Source organism: Ranitomeya variabilis, chromosome 4 (genome assembly GCF_051348905.1).
Source record: "Ranitomeya variabilis isolate aRanVar5 chromosome 4, aRanVar5.hap1, whole genome shotgun sequence".
NCBI lineage: Eukaryota > Metazoa > Chordata > Amphibia > Anura > Dendrobatidae > Ranitomeya > Ranitomeya variabilis.
This window is the reverse complement of record NC_135235.1, coordinates 232,371,653-232,391,674: the sequence shown is the minus strand read 5'-3', so window position 1 is coordinate 232,391,674 and position 20,022 is coordinate 232,371,653. Positions and strand designations below refer to the sequence as shown.

The following is a 20,022-nucleotide window of genomic DNA, read 5'->3' as shown; positions in this document are numbered from 1 at the left end:
ATCTCCAAAGCAGCAACTGCCACAGACCCAGAGGGGCCCATATGCTGCTTCTGCACAGGGGCCCTCTTTTGTCTGTATCCACCCGTCACTGTGCCCTTTGGATTACTGAAGTCTATGGTGTCAGACTTTCTGTGCTTCATCGACCAATTTAGATACAAAATATTACACTGTAATAAATGACACTGAATATCTAACTGCAAGTTTTATTTATAGGCAGCGGGAACCAAGGTGGAAGATTTGTTTTGGTGTTTTCGCAGGACTCCTTAGGCCCACCAGTCAACTTATCAATAATCATAATTCCTAGGCCATCTTCACTTTCCACCTCGGTTTCTACGTCTATAAATAATTCTGATAACAAGAAGGAGGCCATACTAAAGAAAGGAGATCCAGCGACATTTGAGTACCCAAATCTCCAGCAGATTATAGGATCAGGGATATCTTCTGGTAGCATGATCATTAACTCCAATGATGACATCACCGTGATGTCCCGTAACTTTGTAGGAACCAGTGGAGACATTGCTTTGCATTACCCGGTTGACCAGTGGGGAACTAAATACACCATATTCACCCCGACTGATGGACCTTCAAAACACTATGCACAATTTGCTGTTGTTGCTCAGCACATTTTAACTACACTTACCATAGTCCTCAGCGGAACTGTATATTACAACGGGAAGAATTATAATAAAGGTGACACCATGACCGTGGATCTCAAGCCGTTCCAGTTTGTGCAGTTGCAGAGTAAAGACAACCTCTCCGGAACTGAGGTCGCCTCTCAACATCCAGTGGCCATCATATCTGGCCATTCATGTGTTCCTGGTGTTGGAGGTTGCAGTCTTGTTTATGAACAGCTCCTACCAGAAAAAAATTGGGGAAAGTCCTACTGTGTCTCAGTCCCGTCCTTCTTATCTAGTGACAGCCAAGTTTATGTCTTGGGGTCTAAACCCACTTATCTGGAGTACCAGTCAGGTGAAGAAAAGCTGACGACCAACCTAGAAGCAGGAAAACCGATGAAGTTTAAGGTTTCTGCTTCCAAACCCTTATCCATCCACAGCACAGAGAATATTCAGGTTTTTCTTTATGGCTTTAGTGGCAATTTTGAGGGCAAACCCTTTGGATCTTTCCTGACCAAAATCCCAGATACTGAATCGTTCTTCCATAATTACAGCCTCATTGGACAGAAGGGATTTGACAATAATTTGGCCATTATTACAGCGAAGGCCTCGAGTGTATCTGGATTCTTATTTAATGGGAAACCTCTACAAAATGCAGAATGGAAGGCAATCCCTAACACTGAGTACGTCTCATCAGAAATTAATTATGGTGGAGGCTTCAGTTCCAACACAATGCAAAATCCCATAGCACCTTTCGGTCTCGTAGCTATTGGGTACTCAGTGGGCATGGCGTATGGCACAGTGGCAGCGGGAATACAAGGTATGTATGTCATATTCTTCAGTATAGCTCATCTATTGTGTCTGGCTTTTGGACTTGTTTGACTATTTTTGACTTCTTCTTTCCAGCTCCGGTGTGTCCACTACTCTACTCAATTGGTAATTCCACATCTACACATCGAGAAATATTTGTAACAAGTGAAAAGAAAAATACTTGTAAATTATCACCAACTAAATGGTCCATAACGAGCTCCGATACAGCAAGTTGTCTCTGGTTTCTATCATGTAACAATTATCTTCCTCTTTGTCCCCCTCCCCCACACATCTGACTCTGTTACCGGCAGTTCGACCCTTCTTTACACTTAGAGATGTGATGATTTTAAAGTCATCATGAAGGGTACAATCAATAAGAAACCAATCAGCTTTTGTTTGTCGTTGTATCGCCGGACATATGAATATTGGACAATGGTTAGGAATGAAACTCTGTACAGAGGATCGTCTACCCCGAGTAAAAGGTCCCTAGGGTTTCATCACCGAGCCATTTTTCCCTATTCATGGGCAAATGTCTTTTCCATTTTTCATACATGAGATTTTAAGAGTTTAATTTGTTTTTCTCAAACTTTTTATGCCTTTTTCAACTTGCAGCTTAAAATGCCAACGTCAATAGCCGAGAGTAATATTTACATGACACAATATTAAGGATTAGTGATGAGCGGATCAGGCAAAATTTGACTTCACCAGATTTTGTGAATTTTCCCGGGAAATTCGATTTGTTCAAAGTTATTTTCCGTGAATTGCTTGCCCATGATTATGATATGGAGTCTCTCCAGATTGCAGAAAATAATAAATAAAATACGTAAAAAGTTAAAAAAGTATATATATATATATATATATATATATATATATATATATATATATAAATGTATGCTTACCTGACTGCTCACCTCTCCGGCCCTTCGGCTCCTGTGCTCCATCAGTCTAGCCCGGGATTTCAGTCCTAGTTGGGGTAATAAGATTATGTAACAAAGACCAGACAGTAGACAATGAGGAGCAGCGGGTCTGGAGAGGTGATTGGTAAGGTAAGTATAAGGATTAATTTTTACTCTTTTGATGGCCCTCTACAGTTCAGCAAAATGGTGGCCTGCTGACCTGGCACATCAATAAATCCGCACAGAAGCAAATTATAGAAAAAAATCACATTTTAACAAATGTAGATTTTTCTGGAATTCAATTCCACTCTAATATATTTGCTCATCTATACCAGGGATGTCTCATTTTGGAGTCTAGAGGCCAAAAATGTAGGGTGCCGATGAGCTGTCATGGCGGCTCACGACATGTTGACAGTCTACCATCATGCTACTCCGGTGAAACCTTTCATTTGAACCATATACTACAATACCATGGCATATCAGTATACAGGACAAGCAATGAAAATGTCACCAATTATGTCCTTTTACAGAACCAAAAAAAATATAAAAAAGGTTAAAAAAAAAATGTAAAACATTTTTAGAAATGCAAAAGTTTAAATCACCCAATTTTCCTCATTTAAAAATAAATAAACAAATTAAAAAATATTGGTATTTCCACATTCATAAAGTCCAAGCTATTCAAATATTAAATTAACTACCAATACAATAAAAGCAGGAAAGAGAAAAATTGAAATATCGAAACCACTTGTAATATTGATAGTACTAAGTTAATGAAATTATTCTTGTCAGCAGAAAGTTTATAAATTTGGTAATAATCCTTATTTTTATTAGGGATTGAACAATTTTTATTTAATTTTTAAGGAATTGGTCTACCGGTGATCGGGTAAAGAATCGCAGAAGATGTGTAAATGAGTAAGTCTACAAAAGTATAATATTGTAATGTTTAACCCCTTAAGCCTCAAGGGTGGTTTGCACGTTAATGACCGGGCCAAATTTTACAATTCTGACCACTGTCCCTTTATGAGGTTATAAATCTGGAATGCTTCAACGGATCCTGGTGATTCTGACATTGTTTTCTCGAGACATAGTGTACTTCATGAGAGTCGTAAAATTTCTTTGATATTGCCTGCATTTATTTGTGAAAAAAACAGAAATTTAGCAATTTTCCAACTTTGAATTATTATGCCCTTAAAGCACAGAGATATGTCACACAAAATACTTAATAAGTAACATCTCCCACATGTCTACTTTACATCAGCACAATTTTGGAAACAACATTTTTTTTTTGTTAGGGAGTTATAAGGGTTAAAAGTTGACCAGCAATTTCACATTTTTACAACACCATTTTTTTTTTAGGGATCACGTCACATTTTAAGTCATTTTGAGGGGTCTATATGACAGAAAATGCCCAATGTGACACCATTCTAAAAACTGCACCCCTCAAAGTGCTCAAAACCACATTCAAGAAGGTTTATTAACCCTTCAGGTGTTTCACAGGAATTTTTGGAATGTTTAAAAAAAATGAACAATTAATTTTTTTTCACAACATTTTTTACTTTAGCTCCAATTTTTAACCAAGGATAACAGGAGAAAATGGACCCCAAAAGTTGTTGTACAACTTGTCCTGAGTACCTGAATACCCCATATGTAGGGGTAAACCACTGTTTGGGCGCAATGCAGAGCTCGGAAGGGAAGGAGCGCCATTTGTCTTTTCAATTCAAAATTGGCTGGAATTGAGATGGGATGCCATGTTGCGTTTGCAGAGCCACTAATATGCCTAAACATTGAAACCCCCCACAAGTGACACCATTTTGGAAAGTAGACCCCCTAAGGAACTTGTCTAGATGTGTGGTGAGCACTTTGACCCACAAAGTGCTTCACAGAAGTTTATAATGTAGAGCCGTAAAAATAAACAATATTTTTTCACAAAAATGAACTTTTCGCCCCCAATTTTTTATTTTTCCAAGGGTACCAGAAGAAATTGTACCCCAAAAGGTGTTGTGCAATTTGTCCTGAGTACCCGGATACCCCATATGTGGGGGTAAACCATTGTTTGGGTGCATGGCAGAGCTCGGAAGGGAAGGAGCGCCATTTGACTTTTCAATGCAAAATTGGCTGGAATTGAGATGGGACGCCATGTTGCGGTTGGAAAGCCCCTGATGTGCCTAAACATTGAAACCCCCCCACAAGTGACACCATTTTGGAAAGTAGACCCCCTAAGGATCTTATCTAGATGTGTTGTGAGAACTTTGAACCCCCAAGTGTTTCACTACAGTTTATAACGCAGAGCCGTGAAAATAAAAATTCTTTTTTTTTTTTCCACAAAAATTATTTTTTAGCCCACAATTTTGTATTTTTCCAAGGGTAACAGGAGAAATTGGACCCCAAATGTTGTTGTGCAATTTGTCCTGAGTACGCTGATACCCCAAATGTGGGGGGGTAACCACCGGTTGGGCGCATGGCAGAGCACGGAAGGGAAGGAGTGCCATTTGGAATGTAGACTTAGATGGAATAGACCATTCCAGGTGTCACATTGCATTTGCAGAGCCCCTAATGTACCTAAACAGTAGAAACCCCCCCCAAGTGACCACATATTGGAAACTAGACCCTCCAAGAAACTTATCTAAATGTGTTGTGAGAATTTTGAAGCCCCAAGTGTTTCACTACAGTTAATAACGCAGAGCCGCGAAAATAAAAAATCCTTTTTTTTCCACAAAAATTATCTTTAACACCTATTTTTGTATTTTCCCAAGGGTAACAGGAGAAATTGGTCCCAAAAGTTGTTGTCCAATTTGTCCTGAGTACGCTGATACCCCATATGTGGGGGGGAACCACCGATTGGGCGCATGGCAGAGCTCGGAAGGGAAGGAGCGCCATTTGGAATGCAGACTTAGATGGATTGGTCTGCAGGCGTCATGTTGCATTTTCAGAGCTCCTGATGTTCCTAAATAGTAGAAACCCCCCACAAGTGACCCCATATTGGAACCTAGACCCCCAAGGAACTTATCTAGATGTGTTGTGAGAGTTTTGAACCCCAAGTACTTCACTACAGTTTATAACGCAGAGCTGTGAAAATAAAAAATCAATTTTGTCCCACAAAAATGTTTTTTTAGCCCCACAAATTTTTATTTTCCCAAGGGTAACAAGGGAAATTGGACCCCAGAAGTTGTTGTCCAATTTGTCCTGAGTACGCTGATACCCCATATGTTGGGGTAAACCCCTGTTTGGGAGCATGGGAGAGCTCGGAAGGGAAGGAGCACTGTTTTACTTTTTCAACGCAGAATTGGCTGGAATTGAGATCGGACGCCTTGTCGCGTTTGGAGAGCCCTGATGTGCCTAAACAGTGGAAACCCCCAATTCTAACTGAAACCCTAACCCAAACACACCCCTAATCCAAAACACCCCCCCAACCCTAACCACACCCCTAACTCCAACACACCCCTAACCCTAATCCCAACCATAACCCTAACCACACCCCTAACCCTGACACAGAGTCATGTGAGGTCTTGCTTTTTGCGGGACGAGATGACGTTTTTATTGGTAACATTTTTTGATCGCTTTTTATTCTGATTTTTGTGAGGCAGTATGACCAAAAAACAGCTATTCATGAATTTCTTTGGGGGGGGGGGGGCATTTATACCGTTCCGCATTTGGTAAAATGGATAAAGCAGCTTTATTCTTCTGGTCAGTACGATCACAGTGATACCTCATTTATATCATTTTTTTAAGTTTTGGTGCTTTTATACGATAAAAACTATTTTATAGAAAAAAGAATTATTTTTGCATCGCTTTATTCTGAGGACCATAACTTTTTTATTTTTTCACTGATGACGCTGTATGGTGGCTCGTTTTTTGTGGGACAAGATGACGTTTTCAGCAGTACTATGCTTAGGCTACGTTCACATTTGCGTTGTGCGCCGCAGCGTCGGCGACGCAACGCACAACGCAAATGTGAACGCATGCACAACGCAGCATGCGTCCTTTTTTTGCTTGATTTTGGACACACAAAAAATGCAACTTGCTGCGTCCTGTGCGCCCTGACGCGTGCGCCGCAGCGACGCATGCGTCACAAAACGCAAATGCAACGCATGTCCATGCGCCCCCATGTTAAATATAGGGGTGCATGACGCATGCGGCGACGCAGCGGCGCCCGACGCTGCGTCGCACAACGCTAATGTGAACGTAGCCTTATTTATATCTGTCTTTTTGATCGCGTGCTATTCCACTTTTTGTTCGGCGGTATGATAATAAAGGGTTGTTTTTTGCCTCTTTTTTAAATTTTTTTTACGGTGTTCACTGAAGGGGTTAACTAGTGGGACAGTTTAATAGGTCGGGTCGTTACGGACACGGCAATACTAAATATGTGTACTTTTATTGTTTTTTTTATTTAGATAAAGGAATGTATTTATGGGAACAATATATTTTTTTTCTTTATTTGGGTTTTTTTTTTTTTTTACACAAGTGAATATTTTTTTTTTAACTTTATAACATTGCCCCAGGCGGGGGCATCATGTTATAGGGTCAGATCACTGATCTGACACTTTGCAGAGCACTGTGTCAGATCAGCGATCTGACAAGCAGGGCTGCAGGCTTACCAGCGCTTACTCTGAGCAGGCGCTGGTAAGCCACCTCACTGCAGGATGCGGATGGAGCCCCGTGGCCATTTTGGATCCGAGGCCTGCAGGGAGGAGACACTCGGTACAAGGTGAGCACATCGCCTTATACCGAGGGTCTCAGGGAAGCCCGCAGGGAGCCACTTCCCTGTGTGATGCTTCCCTATGCCCCCGGAACGCTGAGATCATGTTTGATCGCAGTGTGCGGGGGGTTCATGTGCCAGGGGCGGTCCGTGACCGCTCCTGGCACATAGTGCCGGATGTCAGCTGTGATAGTCAGCTGACACCCGGCTGCGATCGGCCGCGCTCCCCCCGTGAGCGCAGCTGATTGCGCTTGACGTACTATCCCATCACTGGGAATTAAGTCCCAGGTCACCTTGACGGGATAGTACGTCCAATGGGATTAAGGGGTTACATAATATCCTTCTTTTAAAAATCTGTATATTTTTAAAATGCAAACAGATCACTCCTCCTTTCCCTGTTTAGATTCTTCTTATTGGCATGTAAGGAGTTAAACTGCTTTGATGGTAGTTTTCCCCTATCTCGGTATTTGTGGGCAGGTGTCAGCTGTATAACACAGCCAGCCTCTGCTGTACCGAGCTTACTAGACTTTGAGCCACTTCCATACTCTCACACCGGTCAGAAAAGGGCTCTGAAATCGTGTTCAGGGTGGACAGTTCCTCTAAGTTATGACCGATTTGGATTAGTGACGACTATGGTGTCAAAAGTTAGTCAGAAGATGGAATCTGAATGTTCCTGGATTTGCATTTGCATTTTGGCAAAATTGGATTTTTGTAAAAATTAAGTAAAATTCAATTCCACTCAAATTTATTGGGTCATCTCTGTAGAAGACCTTTTGGCCTCTTGACTTTTGGGTACTCAATGTATGTGGTCTATGGGTCAGTAGTACTGGGGTATAAAAGGTGCATGTCATATTCTTCAGTATTTCACATCTATGGTTTTTTGACTTTGTCGTAAAGAAATAATTAAAATCCTTAGACATCTGCACACAAGGGAGAAAAAGAGCTTATACTCTAACCAGTCACCTTCACATAACCCCCTCTATGTAGCTGATCTCCTCTTTTGGAAACAGGTAATTAAGGAAAATCCTAATGGCAAACAGATGTCAGTCCAATCAGTTTTAATGCACAGGTACAGTATGTAGAGAAGGGCAAATTTATGACTGGTAGATAAGAGCTAAACATAAAACATAAAATCTCTCAGTGTGCTTTATAGAAATCATGAAGTGAGGTTTTTTATGAACTTCATCGATATAATAGATAGGAAAGTCATATTTTCAGAAATGTGCTGAAATGGCGAACGCAAAACATGGTTTCACGTCACCGAACAATGGCCGGCATGCCGCCAACTGGATATTATCCAGATAGAGGAGAATATGTATGCCATGTCTCCTATCTATGAACAGATAAAATGAAGATAAAAAATATGATGGTAATGTCTCCCGCCGGGGACCATCAGTAGCCAAGACATGCTAACAGTTGAGAATTTTCTAATTTCTTAAGATTAAGACACATCCCATAGTTCTCTTAAGTCCAGCCATGTTATGAGTCGACAGAGGGGAGGTGTTTGAGTGCCACTTGTGCTGATAAATAGCCAAGGAAAATTAAGATCTGTGTTCAATGCCGGAAGATACATTGCTGTGGAGGTGCATTCACTGGACATTTCTCAATACAAGAGCTTCCCTTCTCTAAGCTCTGAGCCATTTTTGTGACCAGTGTTTAGCAAGTTTCTTTTGTTATTCAATTTTATTTTATGCAATTGTATATGCTGCATTATTTTGTCCCGTATCTAAAATCTTTTGTATACTTTTATAAACACTGCCTATCTTTCTGGATTAAAAATAAAGTGTAATAGCTCTGTTCCTCTTGCTCTGTAAACCGCACTTTCTAAGAACCCAAAATAACAAAAAAAATTTGAAGGAACTGAAAATAACATACTTGTATCTTACCATCAACTACACCGTCCATAGCTCGCTCCGATACAACAAGTTGATTGTTTCTGGTTTACTATCGTGTAACAATTATCTTTTTTGTCACCTCCTTCCCCACACATCTGACATTTTTACTGGTTGCTCATCCTCCTTTCCATGTAGAGATCTGTTGACATCTATTGATTTTAAAGTCATCAAGAAGGATACGACCAATGATAAATCAATCAACTCGTGTTTGTTGTTTTATCTTAAGACACATTTACTGTATGTTGGACAATGATTAGAAACAAATTTTTGAACAGATGATTGTCCTCCCTGTGTAAAAGTTTCTTAACCAGTTTAAAACTATTCATCACCAGGCAAACTTTTGTCTTCTTTTTCCAAACATTCAAATTTACAACCTGCAGCACGGCAGACACAAGCTTTAATAGTGATCCACAGGCTGCTTTGGTAATGATAGAAGTATTTTCTTTGCCTAAAGATCTAAGCAGTATTCTTCTTCTTAACAGGCATATTGTACTGGTACACACAGATATTTCTCTATATACTCGTACATCTCTGTATAATTGTAGACGTAGTAAAATAAAATTCAAACCCTTATGTTTACTAAAAAGTTACCAGTAAATAATGAAGAACAAACATGATAATCACATTCTAAAACACTTTTGAAAAGTAAACATCACAAATCCATAAATAAACCAGGCATATTTAATATCTCAATAACTATGACAAAATGTGTAATACATTGAACATTAAAATTATGGTGATTGATGAACAGTGTGATTGTTTTTTTCTTTTTATTATGTAAATGCAAAAAAACATAAATGTAATGGCTAATTACATGCAAAATGGCCCCTAGAACATGGCAAAAAAAGAAGAAGAAGACTTCATTAGTATTGAGGCTTCCATGAAAAAAGTTATGGTTGCTGCAACTTAGAATAGATGAAGAAAAAAAATGTCTAGTTGTTTAAACAAATGTGTCACAAAAAGTCACTGTGCACATGTGTGAGTTGTGTATGTGCATACCTTATATATCATTAACCCCTTCTCTGTCCCTCAGGTTCTGTGCCGATAAATGACATCTAATAATCTGAGATACTGTGATTCCTGGAAGAGACCAAGATATTGGAGGAAAGTTGTCACCTGAAATAAACAGCGCGCACAGAAATCCGAGGGTCTTCTATAGTCACTTACAGAAATTTACCTTAAAAAATCTTATAATAAATCATCTTTTCTTTCTTTATAAATCTGCAATAATGACTCATTAGGTGAAATTGATTAATGCAAACATCTGATTAGACCTGGAAGTGAGATTATCATTTCCAGGATAATAATAACAGTAATGAATTATAATAATGTGAGGTGATGGGTGCAGCAAATATTATAATCTGCTTATACAATAATAAATCATCCAGCTCAGCTGTGTTGTCTGCACTAATTACTTCCACCACTAGGAGGCGATGCAGTGATGGACTGCGCTATACATGTAGTACAAGGCGCTAAATATGGAATAACATCGGGTCTGGGGTGGATTAGAGTAACATGGGTGTGGGCTACTTACCATTTGTGACCCTCTAAGGGCAGGGGTGGGCAATGAATTTTCTAGGTTGTAGATTGTGAGCCCTCGCGGGCAGGGTCCTCTCTCCTACTGTACCAGTCGTGACTAGTGTTGAGCATTCCGATACTGCAAGTATCGGGTATCGGCCGATACTTGCTGTATCGGAATTCCGATACCGAGATCCGATACTTTTGTGGTATCGGGTATCGGGTATCGAAACAACATTAATGTAATAATGTGTAAAAGAGAGAATTAAAATAAAAAATATTGCTATACTCACCTCTCCGACGCAGCCCGGACCTCAGCGAGGGAACCGGCAGCGTTGTTTGTTTAAAATTCGCGCGTTTACTTGGTTACGTGAAGTCCCGGCTTGTGATTGGTCGCGGCGGCCATGTTGCCGGGACGCGGACCAATCACAGCAAGCCGTGACGTAATTTCAGGTCCTTGCAGGATTTTAAAATTACGTTCCGGCGTTGTGATTGGGCGCGTCGTGGTCACATGGGCGACGTAACCAATCACAAGCCGTGACGTCACGGGAGGCTGGACACGCGCACATTTTAAAATGCGCGCGTGTCCAGCCTCCCGTGACGTCCCGGCTTGTGATTGGTTGCGGCGGCCATGTTGCCGGGACGCGGACCAATCACAACGCCGGAACGTAATTTTAAAATCCTTCAGGACCTGAAATTACGTCACGGCTTGCTGTGATTGGTCCGCGTCCCGGCAACATGGCCGCCGCGACCAATCACAAACCGTGACGTCACGGGAGGCTGGACACGCGCACATTTTAAAATGCGCGCGTCCAGCCTCCCGGCTTGTGATTGGTTGACCGCGATGCAACCAATCACAAGCCGGGACGTCACGGGAGGCTGGACAAGCGCGCATTTTAAAATACGTGCGTGTCCAGCCTCCCGTAACGTCACGGCTTGTGATTGGTTGCGTCGCCCATGTGACTGCGGCGCAACCAATCACAACGCCGGGACGTAATTTTAAAATCCTGCAGGACCTGAAATTACGTCACGGCTTGCTGTGATTGGTCCGCGTCCCGGCAACATGGCCGCTGCGACCAATCACAAGCCGGGACTTCACGTAACCAAGTAAACGCGCGAATTTTAAACAAAGAACGCTGCCGGTTCCCTCGGTAAGGTGCCGGTTCCCTCGGAGAGGTGAGTATAGCAATATTTTTTATTTTAATTCTTTCTTTTACACATTAATATGGTTCCCAGGGCCTGAAGGAGAGTTTCCTCTCCTTCAGACCCTGGGAACCATCAGGAATACCGTCCGATACTTGAGTCCCATTGACTTGTATTGGTATCGGGTATCGGTATCGGATTGGATCCGATACTTTGCCGGTATCGGCCGATACTTTCCGATACCGATACTTTCAAGTATCGGACGGTATCGCTCAACACTAGTCGTGACTCGTATTTTTTAAAATTTTTGTAATTGTTTTTATTATGCATACCCCTCCTCACATGTAAATCGCCATGGAATAAATGGTGGTATAATAATAAATAATAATAATAGAAGGGCAAATGTTAATATTAAAATATTAATTATAATCATTGTATATTAATATTAATTATATGACTTAATATTGAGCAGAATGAAGTTTGCTGGCATCCCCCTATATACCGTATGGGCCCATACACAGGCCCCTATATACCGTAAGAGCCCCCACATAGCCTCTTACAGTGGGGAGAATTATATTGCTGCTGATCCCGAGTGTTCGCTTCTGCCTGTAACCCTCTGCACACTGCAATCTGTCTGACTCATGAAGGTTATTCTAGGACTGAAACGTACTCTTTATTTTTGGATTGCCTCACACAATAAAATTATCTGCTTACAGCATTCATCTGAGTGCCACGTTCTCTACAAGATTTACATGGGACAGAATCCTACTTGGGCACCATCCACAGGAGTGCCGTATTACCTATTTTGCCCATCTGTTGGATTGGGTTTAGTGAAAGACGTGTCGTTCTCTATTGTACTATCACTAATTTGTGGAAATGTGAACACTCTTGGTTGGGTCTACATCTGTTGGGTTGGCTGTAGTGGAAAAGGTGTCAGTCCCTATTATACTATTTCTACTCTGGTGATATTGATGTCACTTTGGTAGTAGGCTCCAATTTTTGGAAATGTGGAGACTCCTGATTGCGTAATGCGAACCGAACATTGAAGTATTCGCTCATCTCTAATTATGACCATACAGGCACTTTTAAGTTCACACTGAATTCTTTTTCCCGGGCCTACTCAGCTTACAATGACAGAAAGAAGGATGGAGTAGCAATTTTGTTGTCTTCAAATTGTCCACTACAGGTAACCCCTTTACCCCCCAAGGGTGGTTTGCACGTTCTGACCACTGTCCCTTTATAAGGTTATAAGTCTGGAACGCTTCAACGGATCCTGGTGATTCTGACAACGTTCTCTCGTGACCTATTGTACTTCATATTAGTGGTAAAATTTACTTGACATTATTTGAGTTTATTTGTGAAAAAATCGAAAATTTGACGAAAATTTTGAAAATTTCGCAATTTTTCTACTTTGAATTTGTATGCCCTTAAATCACAGAGATATGTCACACAAAATACTTAATAAGTAACATTTCCCACATGTCTACTTTACATCAGCACAATTTTGGAACCAATTATTTTTTTTGTTGGGGAGTTATAAGGGTTAAAATTTGACCAGCAATTTCTCATTTTTACAACACCATTTTTTTTTAGGGACCACATCACATTTGAAGTCACTTTAAGGGGTCTATATGATAGAAAATACTCAAGTGTGACACCATTATAAAAACTGCACCCCTCAGGGTGCTCAAAACCACATTCAAGGTTATTAACCCTTCAGGTGTTTCACAGGAATTTTTGGAATGTAAAAAAAAGCCGAACATTTAACTTTTTTTCACAAAAAAATTATTCTGATCCAAATTGTTTTATTTTACCAAGGGTAGCAAGAGAAATTGGACCCCAAGTGTTGTTGTGCAACTTGTCCTGAGTACGCTGATACCCCATATGTGGAGGTAAACTACTGTTTGGGTGCATGGCAGAGCTCAAAAGTGAAGGAGCGCCATTTGACTTTTCATTGCAAAATTAGCTGGAATTGAGATAGGACGCCATGTCGCGTTTGGAGAGCCCCTGATGTGCCTAAACAGTGGAAACCTCCCAAAAGTGACCCCATATTGGAAAGTAGACCCCCTAAGTAACTTATCTAGATGTGTGGTGAGCACTTTGAACTCCCAAGTGCTTCACATATGATTATAATGTAGAGCCGTAAAAATAAAAAATCTTATTTTTTCCTCAAAAATGATTTTTTGCCCACAATTTTTTATTTTTCCAAGGGTACGAGGAGAAATTGGACGCCAAATGTTGTTGTGCAACTTGTACTGAGTACGCTGATACACCATATGTGGGGGTAAACCACTGTTTGGGCGCACAGCAGAGCTCGGAAGGGAAGGAGCACCGTTTTACCGTAGTGCGGGGCTAGGATTCCTGGGCATGCGCACTGCGTGTGTCAGCCTGTCACCCAGGTCCCCCTTACAACGTCTGTATACTGTATTCAGCTGATCGTGCCTCCTCCTAGCAATCGCCGGGCAGTATACAGATGCTGTAAGGCGGGGGACCTGGGTGACAGGCTGACACACGCAATGCGCATGCCCAGGAATCCTAGCCCCACACTGTGCATAATGCATAACACACTGCGGGGTGGGGATCCCCAAGGTGGGTGGCCGCAATGCCCGCACAGGCGCAGTCTGCAAGCCTGGCTAGGACGTCACACGGCCAGAGCTTACACACAGCGCAGGCGCCAGTTTTGAAGAGAAAAAAACGCGGAGGGGTGGCGCCAAAAGCCGCTGAAGATTGGAGTGACGGCAGAGTAGCGGTTGAAGCTGGGGAGTGAGAACCCACCACCCTGGCTAAAGACAGGTATTGTGGCTAAGTTTCAAAGCGCTTTATTTTGGGAATACTAGAACCAAAAACTAAAAGAGCCACCTTGTTAGAATGCAGCATTACTGCTGCACAAGGTGGCTCTTTTAGTTTATAAGGGCTGGAGGGGGCTGACAGTGGTCCTTTAACCCCAACCCTAACTTTAGCCCCAACCCTAACCCTAACTTTAGCCCCAACCCTAACTTTAGCCCCAACCCTAACCTTAAATTTAGCCCCAACCCTAACTTTAGCCCCAACCCTAACTCTAACCCTAATTGGAAAATGGAAATAAATACATTTTTTTATTTTATTTTTTTCCCTAACTAAGGCGGTGATAATGGGGGGTTTGATTTACTATTTACAGTGGGTTTTTATGGCGGGTTTTTATGTTTGGCAGCTGTCACACACTAAAAGACGCTTTTTTTTTGCAAAAAATATTTTTGACGTTACCACATTGTGAGAGCTATAATTTTTCCATATTTTGGTCCACAGAGTCATGTGAGGTCTTGTTTTTTGCGGGACGAGTTGATGTTTTTATTGGTATCTTCTTCGGGCACATGACAGTTTTTGATCCTTTTTATTCCAATTTTTGTTAGGCAGAATGAACTAAAACCAGCAATTCGTGAATTTCTTTTGGGGGGCGTTTATACCGTTACACATTAGGTAAAATCGATAAAGCAGTTTTATTCTTCAGGTTAGTACGATTACAGTGATACCTCTTTTTTTATGTTTTGGCACTTTTATACAATAAAAACTATTTTATAGAAAAATAATTATTTTTGCATCGCTTTATTCTGAGAGCTACAGTTAGGTCCATATATATTTGGACAGAGACATTTTTCTAATTTCGGTTATAGACATTACCACAATGAATTTTAAACAAAACAATTTAGATGCAGTTGAAGTTCAGACTTTCAGCTTTCATTTGAGGGTATCCACATTAAAATTGGATGAAGGGTTTAGGAGTTTCAGCTCCTTAACATGTGCCGCCCTGTTTTTAAAGGGACCAAAAGTAATTGGACAATTGACTCCAAGGCTATTTCATGGACAGATGTGGGCAATCCCTTCGTTATGTCATTCTCAATTAAGCAGATAAAAGGCCTGGAGTTGATTTGAGGTGTGGTGCTTGCATTTGGAAGGTTTTGCTGTGAAGTAAACATGCGGTCAAAGGAGCTCTCCATGCAGGTGAAATAAGCCATCCTTAAGCTGCGAAAACAGAAAAAACCCATCCGAGAAATTGCTACAATATTAGAAGTGGCAAAATCTACAGTTTGGTACATCCTGAGAAAGAAAGAAAGCACTGGTGAACTCATCAATGCAAAAAGACCTGGGTGCCCACGGAAGACAACAGTGGGGGATGATCGCAGAATAATCTCCATGGTGAAGAGAAACCTCTTCACAACAGCCAACCAAGTGAACAACACTCTCCAGGAGGTCGGCGTATTAATATCCAAATCTACCATAAAGAGAAGACTGCATGAAAGTAAATACAGAGGGTTCACTGCACGGTGCAAGCCACTCATAAGCATCAAGAATAAAAAGGCTAGACTGGACTTTGCTAAAAAACATCTAAAAAAGCCAGCACAGGTCTGGAAGAACATTCTTTGGACAGAAGAAACCAAGATCAACCTCTACCAGAATGATGGAAAGAGAAAAGTATTGCGAAGGCGTGGTACAGCTCATGATCCAAAGCATACCACATCATCTGTAAAACACGGCGGAGGCAGTGTGATGGCTTGGGCATGCATGGCTGCCAGTGGCACTGGGTCACTAGTGTTTATTGATGATGTGACACAGGACAGAAGCAGCCGAAAGAATTCTGAGGTATTCAGAGCCATACTGTGTGCTCAGATCCAGCCAAATGCAGCCAAACTGATTGGTCGTCGTTTCATACTACAGATGGACAATGACCCAAAACATAATGCCAAAGCAACCCAGGAGTTTATTAAAGCAAAGAAGTGGAATATTCTTGAATGACCAAGTCAGTCACCTGATCTCAACCCAATTGAGCATGCATTTCACTTGTTAAAGACTAAACTTCAGACAGAAAGGCCCACAAACAAACAGCAACTGAAAACCACCGCAGTGAAGGCCTGGCAGAGCATCAAAAAGGAGGAAACACAGAGTCTGGTGATGTCCATGAGTTCAAGACTTCAGGCAGTCATTGCCAACAAAGGGTTTTCAACCAAGTACTAAAAATGAACATTTTATTTAAAATTATTGAATCTGTCCAATTACTTTTGGTCTCTTTAAAAACAGGGTGGCACAGGTTAAGGAGCTGAAACTCCTAAACCCTTCATCCAATTTTAATGTGGATACCCTCAAATGAAAGCTGAAAGTCTGAACTTCAACTGCATCTGAACTGTTTTGTTTAAAATTCATTGTGGTAATGTCTATAACCAAAATTAGAAAAATGTTGTCTCTGTCCAAATATATATGGACCTAACTGTATAATGTTTTAATTTTTTCGCTGATGCTGTATGGCGGCTCATTTTTTGAGGGACAAGATGCCGTTTTCTGTGGTATAATGTTTATTTATATCCGTCTTTTTTATCACGTGTTATTCCACTTTTTGTTCGGCGGTATGATGATAAATAGTGATGAGCGAGTATACTTGTTACTCGAGATTTCCCGAGCACGCTCGGGGGGGGGTCTCTGAGTATTTATGACTGCTCGGAGATTTAGTTTTCATGGCCATACTTGAATGATTTACATCTGTTAGCCAGCTTGATTACATGTGGGGAATCCCTAGCAACCAGGCAACCCCCACATGTACTTATGCTGGCTAACAGCTCTAAATCATGCAGCTACGTCAACAAAAACTAAATCTCCGAGCACTTACAAATACTCGAAGACTCCCCGAGCGAGCTCGGGAAATCTCAAGCAACGAGTATACTCACTCGTTCATCACTAATGATAAACCATTGTATTTTGCCTATTTTTTTTTTATTTTCTTTTACGGTGTTCACTGAAGGAGTTAACTAGTGGGACAGTTTTATAGGTCGGGTCGTTACGGACGTGGCCATACTAAATATGTGTACTTTTATTGATTTTTTTTAATTTACATAAATGTTAGGGGTCGAGTTCCCGCCTCTGCACAGGGATAATCTTGGGCCATCTCCGCTGTGGTCTCCCATTCTTCTCCAGCCACAGTGGAGTCGTCGGTCCCAGCGTCTGACTCAGCCTGATACTGTGCGGATGGTTACTGCTGCCTTTCCAGGCTCAGCCATTGCAGCCAGTACTGGTCAGCGGCGAGCAAACGTCTCTGGGACTAAGTCCTGCTTTTCCCCTTCTGAGCATGCCCAAGGTAAGACCTCTCATTGGAGGTCAGGGGTCACATGCTCAGGTACTGCAGCAGCTACCATTGGTCCTCTAGGAAGGTCCTGAAGTTGCTCAAGTACTGCAGCAACTCCCATTGGTCCTCTAGGAAGGTCCTGAAGTTGCTGCAGCTACAAAAGGTTCACATGGCCGCACGGCCATGCGCTAGTATCAAACCAAAGTCTTTGAGCTCAGCGCCAGTGTGGTCATGTCTGGATGTGGTTAGGGTTTGGATGAAATAAGCCCCTAGAAAACCGGCACCTCCAGTGAGGAGTTTGTATGTGTGTATTCAGGGCCTTGGCTGAAATAAGCCGCTAGAATACCGGCACCTCCGGTGAGGAGTTGTTTGCCTGTTTCTCTGACTGTATGACCACAGTTTTGCACTGTTTGGTAGCTGTGTACCTCTGTGAGGTTAACAGGGCAAAGCATCTTGTTTCTAGTGAATCTGTGGAGTTAACAGAGTTAGCTTATACCGCCATATAGCCCCGCCATTTGCCAGCAGCAGGTTGCTCTCCTGCATGGTGGACCCCGGGTTGCGAATGCACCTATTAATACATATATATACTAGGTGCGTTCTAACAATACAGAATAATAACAATAAAGAAATGTATTTATTGGAACAATATTTTTATTTATTTATTTATTTAGGACTTTTTTTTTATTTTACACATGGAAATATTTTTTTGGGGGGGAAATATTTTAACTCTTGGAATGTTGAAAAGGATGACGATGGGATAAATCTCTTGGTCTGATCATGCCCCGATTCTCTTGGAACTGAAGTCTTCTCAGCCGTTAACTTGGGCCTGCCACTGGCGCCTGAATGAATTTCTTGTCAAGGACCTCAACATTAGGAAAACACTACCTGAGCATCTGTATGACTTTTTCCACCTAAATGAGGGCTCGGTTTGTTCTCCTTCAATGCCACGAGGGATCATTGTATTAAAGGGGGCTCCAAATTGAAAAAAAAAAGCCAAACTTGAACATAATAATCTTTTTTGCAACTCAAAAGAGAAGAACCTAAACTAACTGCTAGGGTTGAGCGACTTTCATTTTTTTAAGATCGAGTCAGGTTTTGCGAAACCCGACTTTATAATAATAATAATAATAATTTTATTTATATAGCGCCAACATATTCCGCAGTTGTCCAAAGTTGAGTCGAGTGAAGTCGGCCGATTATCGCAAAAAGTCGGGGATCGACCGAAACATGAAACCCAATGCAAATCAATGGGGAAGCATAGTCGGCAGTGAGTGGAGGCCAGGAAAACACCTACAGTGCCCATTTTAATGCCAAAAACTGTTGTGAATTAGACTTTTTTGGCTCCCTCTAGTGGTTACTAGTGATATGACTCTGGGATTTCCTTCCCTCTGTCTGCACCCAGCTGGGTCGTTACTTCAGGGGTGTTGCTATATAAACCTCCTGGAACCTTAGTCCAGTGCCTGGCATCGGTGTTATCAGACACATTCTGTTTGCTCCTGTTTGCTGGTCCTGGTTCGTGTTAAATTAAGCTAAGTCTTACTTCTTTGTTTTTTGGGTTATTTGTTTGCTATCATTTTTGTCCAGCTTGTACTAAATGTGATTCCTGACCTTGCTGGAAGCTCTAGGGGGCTGGTGTTCTCCCCCCGGGCCGTTAGACGGTTCGGGGGTTCTTGAATTTCCAGTGTGGATATTTTTGATAGGATTTTTTGCTGACCATATAAGTTATCTTTCTATATTCTGCTATTAGCTAGTGGGCCTCTCTTTGCTAAATTCCTAGCTCATTCTTATGTTTGTCTTTTCCTCTTACCTCACCGTTATTATTTGTGGGGGGCTTCTATCCAACTTTTTGGGGTATTTCCTCTGGAGGCAAGAAAGGTCTTTCTTTTCCCTTCTAGGGGTAGTTAGCTCTCCGGCTGGCGCGAGACGTCTAGGATCAACGTAGGAACGTTCCCCGGCTGCTGGTATTTGTGGTGCTAGGATTAGTTATATGGTCAGCCCAGTTACCACTGCCCTATGAGCTGGTTTTCTGTATTTACTGACTTAGCATTATTCCTGAGACCCTCTGCCATTGGGGTCATAACAGTATGCCAGGCCAATATTGAATGTTTAAAGCATTGCAGAAGTGGGATAATAAGAAAGGAAATTCTGAGTTTTTTTTTTTTTTCCTTCCTTCTCTTCCTCCCCTTTACCTTTGAGTGGCGTGTGCTTGCTGCAGACATGAATGTGCAGACCTTGATTACAAGTGTTGACCAGCTGGCAGCTCGTGTGCAGGGTATACAAGATTTTGTTACCAGTAGTCCTATGTCTGAACCTAAAATACCTATTCCGGAATTGTTTTCTGGAGATCGATTTAGGTTTAGGA

General features: G+C 41.5%; 1 protein-coding gene across 2 annotated transcripts in view; it reads left to right on the top strand.

Moving 5' to 3' along the window:
• Nucleotides 1-20,022, top strand: part of LOC143768745 (IgGFc-binding protein-like) — a 184,696-nt gene that overhangs the window by 51,393 nt on the left and 113,281 nt on the right. The window contains exons 5-8 of one of the 2 annotated variants that reach the window (XM_077257395.1): nucleotides 214-1,434; nucleotides 1,521-1,550; nucleotides 3,182-3,232; nucleotides 9,945-10,131. In XM_077257395.1, the coding sequence (XP_077113510.1) occupies nucleotides 214-1,434; nucleotides 1,521-1,550; nucleotides 3,182-3,207 (1,277 nt within the window). In that variant the 3' untranslated portion in view covers nucleotides 3,208-3,232; nucleotides 9,945-10,131. Of the gene's footprint in view, nucleotides 1-213; nucleotides 1,435-1,520; nucleotides 1,551-3,181; nucleotides 3,233-9,944; nucleotides 10,132-20,022 lie in introns of those variants that run through there. The other variant, XM_077257394.1, reaches the window with a different exon arrangement.